Here is a 6,754-nt window from a genome sequence, read left to right on the forward strand (position 1 = left end):
GTGGGAATCACGTCGGAGCGCAGGAGCCGCGGGCGCTGCAGAGACCGAGGGGAGGCTCCGGCCCGCGCGGCGACCCGCGGCCCTGGAGGTGAGGGGCCGCCCCGGCGGGCAGGGTCACGGCCAGCTGCTTTTCCTAAGTGGGCCTCGTGTGGCCTAGGAGAGCTGGGGGCGGGGGGGGGGGCTTCTGGAACTGCCTCCGCGTCCCACCAGACCCGGCACTCAGCAGGGCCGCGCCACCCTCCCCAAGCCTTTATCCTTGTGCCCATCTTGGGGCTTGAACTCAGGGCCTGGGCGCCGACCCTCGGGGCCTGTGCTCTACCACTTGAGCCCAGCTGCATTTCCACTTGTTGGCGGCGCGCTGGAGTCCAGTCTACGTCACCATCCTCAGCTCTCCGCGGAGGAGATGCCGGGCATGGGCCGCTGGCACACGGCTGGTTTGGGTTTTCTGAGCCACAGCTGGCGAGGAGCTGTCCCACTCCTGCTCACGGCTCAGGCCCCGAGCCGCGGGCCCACTTGCTCCTTTCCCTGGCTGTGGAAGTTCCACCTCACGCCCAGTCGCTGTGCCCCAAAGCTGTCCACAGACTTTTCTGCAAGGACACGAGGGTCACAGCGGGGGCATTCCCCTCCCCCTGCCGGAAATTTCCACTTCACCACACTGGAATTTGGCAAGTGGCCAGCTGGGCCTCTGCTTCCCAAAATGTTTTGCCTGTGACGTCAGGGCAGCCCCGTGCCTCTCTGGGCGGGGCCGGGCGGACGCACAGAGCGGGCCTCCAGCCAGCCATGACCTCACCCCCAGGCCTTCCTGAGCAGAGGCGGCCCATGACCAGCTGGCCACCAGCAGGCCAGGCAGGGACGCTGCCTGCCCTCAGCAAACACTCATGTGACTAAAGCCTCCGGGAGAGCGAAGGGCGACGCGAGAGCCCCGGCACGCAGCCCCTGGGGGTCGCCAGGCAGTGCCAGAGCCGCGTCCATGTAGAGGGCCGCTGCCAGCTGGGCCTGGGGCCGGAACTCAGGGCCTGGGCACTGTCCTTCCTGAGCTTTTGTGCTCAAGGCTGGTGCTCTACCACTTAAGCCACGGCTCTGCTTCTGACTCTTGCTTTGGGTTTTTTTTTTTTTATGTTGGTCATGGGGCTTGAACTCAGGCCTGGGTGCTATCCCTGTGCTCTTCAGCTCAAGGCTGGTGCTCTACCATTTGAGCCACAGCGCCACTTCTGGTTTTCTAATGGTTTATTGGAGATAAGAGTCTCATGGACCTTCCTGCCCAGGCTGGCTTTGAAATGTGATCCTCAGATCTCAGCCTCCTGAGTAGCTAGGATGACAGGCATGGGCCACCGGCTCCTAGCTTTTGCTTCTGACTTTTGAGTGGTTCACTGGAATAAGAGCCTCACAGCCTTTCCTTTCTGGGCGGCCTCCTGCGGCGATCCTCAGCTCTCAGCCTCCTGAGTAGCTGCGGTGCTAGGCTTTGGCCAGCCTCTCAGTGCTGAGGCAGGCGGCCTATAGCAGGAAGGGTTTGTCTCTGTGGCCCCATAGTAAGCCCCCCCCCGTACCAGCCCTGCACAGGGTGGCGGAGCAGGGAGGGGGGGCCAGCAGGATGCGTCCACTGCCTGGTGGTCAGCAATCGCAGAGACAAGAGGCGGAGATGCAAGTCCCCATGTCACGTGCCCTCGGGCTTAACACTTCTTCCTGCCAAGCGTCCCAGTGCAGGCCAGACCACCGCCTGACTGCGGGGCCAAGGGCAGACGGTGAGCACAGGGCCAGCCTGTGAGCCGTGAACAGAGCCGGTGCAGACCACGGGCTGTGTGCTCAGAAACATCGCGCTGCGGTCCGGCCCTCGCCACGGGCTGGGCCCCCCGGCCCGGGTCTGCGCTCCACACCACGGCTGTGGCCTGTCCTCTGCTGACACCGGGGAGACCTGAGGTTCCGGAAGCGTCTCCAGCTTCCGTGAAGAGCATGATTTCCCTCCACCTGGTGTAACCTCGCAAGGCGCTGACGGGTGTGTGCAGGCACCAGATCGGGCTGGGGCCGGTTGGAGGCCGCGGGGTCCTCCCCGTCTTCCTGTCCCGGCGTGGGGGGCTGTGTGGCCAGCCGTGACCTGAGACCCAGTGGGGCAGCAATGGTGACTCAGCAGAACGGGGGCAGAAGAGGCCCTGGCGGCTGCCGGGCTGGGCTGGCAGGAAGTGGATCAGCTGAGGCACGTCATGCGGCCCCCGGGTCCCCCCAGCTCCCCCAACCCCCCCAGCCCGGCGCCCATCACGTGCCTACAAGGTGCCCGGCCAGGCTGTGCCCGTCCCTGGGGCGGCCGGCTAGGACCACCCAGGCCCCGCAGCCAGCATCTTCCCCAAGCCCTGGGGTTTTGAGGGGTGTGGTTAGAGGTGACATTTTTTGTTTTTGTCGGGCATGGGGCTTGAACTCTGGGCCTGGGCGCTGTCCCTCAGGTCTTCAGCTCCAGGCGAGCACTCTACCACTGGAGCCACAGCGCCACTTCAGAGACATGTTTTTTGGGAGAGAGGACGGGGTCATCAGAAGTGAAGGAACAGGGCTGTGCGTGTGTGTATGCATGCCTCTGTGCGTGTGTGCCTGTGGGTGGGTGTGTCTGTGCATGTGTTATGTGCCTGTATGTCTGTCTCTGTGTGTGTGCACCTGTGCCTGTCTGTGCACCTGTGCGTTTGTGTCTGCGCGTGTGTGCCTGTGTGCGTGCGTGCCTGTGTGCGTGCGTGCCTGTGTGCGTGCATGCCTGTGCGCATGCGTGCCTTGTGTGTACGTCTATGTGTCTGTGCCTTGTGTGCATGTCTGTGCACATCTGTGTGTGCGTGCATGCCTGTGTGCGTGTGCGCATGCGTGGCTGTGTGCACGTGTCTGTGCGCATCTGTGTGTGCGTGCGTGCCTTGTGTGTACGTCTATATGTCTGTGCCTTGTGTGCACGTGTCTCTGTGTGCGTGTGCGCATGCGTGCCTGTGTGCACGTGTCTGTGCGCATCTCTGTGTGTGTGTGCGTGCGTGCGTGCCTTGTGCGTGCGTGCCTTGTGCGTGCGTGCCTTGTGTGTACGTCTATGTGTCTGTGCCTTGTGTGCACGTGTCTCTGTGTGCGTGTGCGCTTGCGTGCCTGTGTGCACGTGTCTGTGCGCATCTGTGTGTGTGTGCGTGCGTGTGTGCGTGCCTGTGTGCGTGCGTGCCTGTGAGCGTGCGTGCCTTGTGTGTACATCTATGTGTCTGTGCCTTGTGTGCATGTGTCTCTGTGTGCGTGTGCGCATGCGTGCCTGTGTGCACGTGTCTGTGCGCATCTCTGTGTGTGTGTGTGTGCATGTCCTGGGTGCCATCCTCTGCCTTTTTGGCTCAAGGCTGGAGCTCTACCATTTGGGCCAAGCTCCACATGGGCCCCAGGAACCCCCTGCCCCCTCCAGGCAGCTTTCTTTCCTTCTGGCCTGGAGGCCACTGTTCCTTGCTGCACCCCAGCCTAGGGCCCACGGCTCCGAGGGAGGATGCTCCGTCGCGTAGCCTCCCTGCGGGCCCCAGAGCTGGCACAGGGCCAGGCCTCCATGGGGCGCTGACAGGACACAGCGCCTGGTCCTGGTGTGAAGGGCACAGCGGGGCCGGCAGGGGGCCGCGGGCCCTGTGGCCTGTGTGCGTCCTGGTGCCATCCCGGCACCGCAAGGGAAAAGCTGAGCAAAGTGGCTGCACCCCAGGGGGCAGAGAGCAGGAAAAGGAGGTTCAAGGCCGGCCCATGTCACAGGGCATGGTGGGGACGCCTGCACCCATCACACCGGGGGCGTGCTCAGCCGGCCAGCGCCCACATTGGCCACTGCTGGGCAGGGCTGGAGCCCCGGGTGGGGGGTAGGGGGGCACAGCAGAGCCCAGCAGCATGCAGAAACATGTTCCCCAGGCGGCCACTTGCTTTCAGGGCACAGCTGCGTCCACATCGCAGTGCGGATGACGTCACAAAGTGCAGGCGCCAAGGACCCCACCCAACGTTTTATTGCTTTCGAGTCAGGTTTGGGGGTCCCCATGGCTGGGTCCCCGGGTGTCTGGGGCCCAGGGCTCCCAGACAAGGCACTGGCAGTTTTGGGGGTGAGGGGCCGGGCCCTGGGTTGGGGACAAGGCACCTTCAACAGGGAGGTCTTTTCCCAGAGGGGAACTGAACACATTGACACTTTGAGGGGGTCCCCAGAAACAAGCCAGGCCCCAATCAGGCAAGGGCCCCTCCCCCCCAACACTAGCTGTCACCCCACAAAGGCTCAGATGTCCACAGCCACCTGAAGCCAGCAGGGGTCCAGGTGCTCTGTGTGCAGGGCAGGAGTGGGGGGCAGCGTCTTGGGGCGTCCAGGGCAATCTGGGGGGCAGCGTCTTGGGGCGTCCAGGGCAATCTAAAGGGAGCAGGGAGAGGAGGGCAGAGGTGGGGGCAGAGGAGGAGGGGAAAGGGAGTGTTGCTGGTTCCCTCCAGGGACCAGCTGTCCCCAGAAACTCAGACAAAACATCTTCCTTCTGCGTCTGTAGCCACGCAGTCTTGGGTTGGGGGCCGGGGGCACCCCAAGTTCCAGCCTCTCCATCCGCCACCAGCCTCCTGCAAGCTCTCAGCCTCTCCCTGGCCCAGGGCCCCAACCCCAGCAGGCCCCGCCCCTGTGACCTGGCCTGCCAGCCACACCCACCGGCCCCACCCACACTACCAGCCCCACCCACCTCTGCTGGCCATGCCCAGGCGGCCTGCCAGGCCACGCCCACAGGGAAAACTCCGAGTACTCAGGGCCCCTCAGCTGACCCAGGCCCTGGACACAGGGATCCATGCAGACCAGAGCCGGAGAGCCTGGGGAGGGGCAGGCTGCAGGCCGTGCACCCCAGGATGCCTGAGGCCCCCCCAGCACACGGGCTAGGACAGCCGGTGCCCACCCGGCACCTGGTACGCACCTGTGGCCCCCGAACTTGGGAAACAGGATGGCAACTCCCCTCCTAGCTGCAGAGCGGCCCTGGGGTGTCCTGGGCTCTCCCTGTCCCCACATCCAGGCCCCGGGGTGCCCTGAGCAGGCCGGCACTGACTGCTGATGTGAGCTGCTGGGGAGGTCTGTGTCTGGTCCAGGTGTTCTCAGGAGACCCCAGGCAGGGACAGAGGACGTGGAGGGAGCAGAGCACGGGACGGCAGGGACCTGGCCACTCCTGCGGAGTGAAGGCCCCACCACACCTGCTTTTCCCACCAGGATAAACACAACACCGAAGAAATGGCTCAGAAACCCATGAAGAGCGGGTCCCAAGGGCCACACTGCAATCCCCGCTGCTCAGGAGGCTGAGGCCCCAGGATCACAGTTGGAGCCAGTTGGCCAGCAGGAAGCCCGGCTGGAGGAAGAGACTCCGAGGAGACCAGCAGTGCGTGCCCAGTGCCGGCATCTGCCTGGTCCCCGGGCTGCGCAGTGGGAGGGATGAAGCCGATGCCACGTGGTGTCACACGTGGCGATGGGGTGGAGCTGGCGGCCACCGCAGGGAGGGGCTCCTCCTGCCAGGGAGCAGACACCGGCTCCAGAGTCCTGAAAGCATGTCTCCAAAACCGCAAACATAAACCACAGGGGCACTGCTTCTCTGCTGGCCAGGCCCGCTGGCCGCACCTGCCCAGCTCCAGTCCACCCACACCAGGATGGGCAAAGACTGTGTGGGCTCCTCAAGGCTTCCATTGCTGCACCGCAGATAATTCACAGTGACCAGAGAGCTGCAGCCCGGCCACGCCGTGACTGCCCATCAGGGCTAAGCCCCAAAGCTAATGTGCAGTCCAAAGTCCAGTTTTCAGGGCAGGAGGCAAAAGAAGAAGAAAGAAGGAGGAGGAGGAGGAGAAAAAAGGCTGCACAGAAGAGAAGAAGAAGAAGAAGGGATGCATCCCAGAAGATAGAAAAGACTCTTGGTAAGCAGGCACTGTTGGCTCACGCCTGTCACCCTAGCAATTCAGAAGGACGAGATCTGAGGGCCATGGTTCAAAGCCAGTGCAGGCAGGTAGTAAAGCCATGAGACTCCTATCTCCACTGAATCACCAGAAAACCAGAAGTGGCACTGTGGCTCACAGTGCTAGAGTGCTCGCCTTGCACTGAAGAACACAGGAACAGTGCCCAGGCCCAGAGTTCAGGCCCCACGACTGACAAAAACAAACAAAAAAACAACTTGGAGCTGGCTCTCGCCAGTGCTTTCCCCAAGGAGACCTAAGTTACTCTGCAGCCCAGAATGATGCTGTTGTTTGCATGGTGGCCGTTGGGAAGCAGGAGGATCGTGAGTTCCAGGCCGGCCTGGGCTGCATAGCAAGATCCTGTCTCCAAAAGAAGAGAGAGACAAACGAGGGGGGGGGGTGGCCGGAGCCATGGTGAGTTCAAGTGCAGCCCAGGCTGAGTGAGCACTGGGGGTCTTTTGCGCACAGTCTGGCGAGGCAGGGGCAGTGGCTGTGGTATGGACGGCCCGGCGGAGCGTGGCCGCTCTGGTGCCCCGCCGCAGTCCCGGGAGGGCAGCAGGCGCCTGCGGCCAGCCTCGTGCGGTGCGGTGGGCTCAGGGCCGGCGACAGCAGCCGGCCTGGCCGTCCACGCGCTCCAGCACGCCCAGCATCTCCTCGATGATGGCCTGCAGCGCCCGGCCCAGCTGGCCCGCGTCGTAGGGCTTGCCCAGCGGTGGCACGTGGACGAAGGCGGAGCGCCCGTGGCTCCGGTACAGGGAGGTGTAGTAGGTGAAGTCGCACAGGTACCTGTGGCGGAGGCAGGGCCGGGGGTCGGACGCCGACGGGGCTCGGCCGCCCCCCG

At 63.9% G+C, this 6,754-nt stretch overlaps 1 protein-coding gene and 1 long non-coding RNA gene across 2 annotated transcripts in view; both read right to left on the bottom strand.

Annotated features, from left to right (window-relative positions):
- Positions 1-3,955: 3,955 nt before the first annotated feature.
- Positions 3,956-5,838, bottom strand: LOC105994755. Its single transcript, XR_001175523.1, has 2 exons — positions 4,899-5,838; positions 3,956-4,360 (listed from the first exon to the last, which is right to left on the bottom strand). It is a non-coding gene; the product is annotated as an uncharacterized LOC105994755 (long non-coding RNA).
- Positions 5,839-6,083: 245 nt separating this feature from the next.
- Pgpep1 (pyroglutamyl-peptidase I) overlaps positions 6,084-6,754 on the bottom strand; it is an 11,394-nt gene continuing 10,723 nt past the window's right edge. Inside the window, exon 8 of the mRNA XM_013028326.1 lies at positions 6,084-6,699. Within this exon, the coding sequence (XP_012883780.1) occupies positions 6,507-6,699 (193 nt within the window). The 3' untranslated portion in view covers positions 6,084-6,506. The remainder of the gene's footprint in view (positions 6,700-6,754) is intronic.

The sequence above is a fragment of the Dipodomys ordii genome, unplaced genomic scaffold (assembly GCF_000151885.1).
Source record: "Dipodomys ordii isolate 6190 unplaced genomic scaffold, Dord_2.0 Scaffold108, whole genome shotgun sequence".
In the NCBI taxonomy this organism is placed as follows: Eukaryota; Metazoa; Chordata; class Mammalia; order Rodentia; family Heteromyidae; genus Dipodomys; species Dipodomys ordii.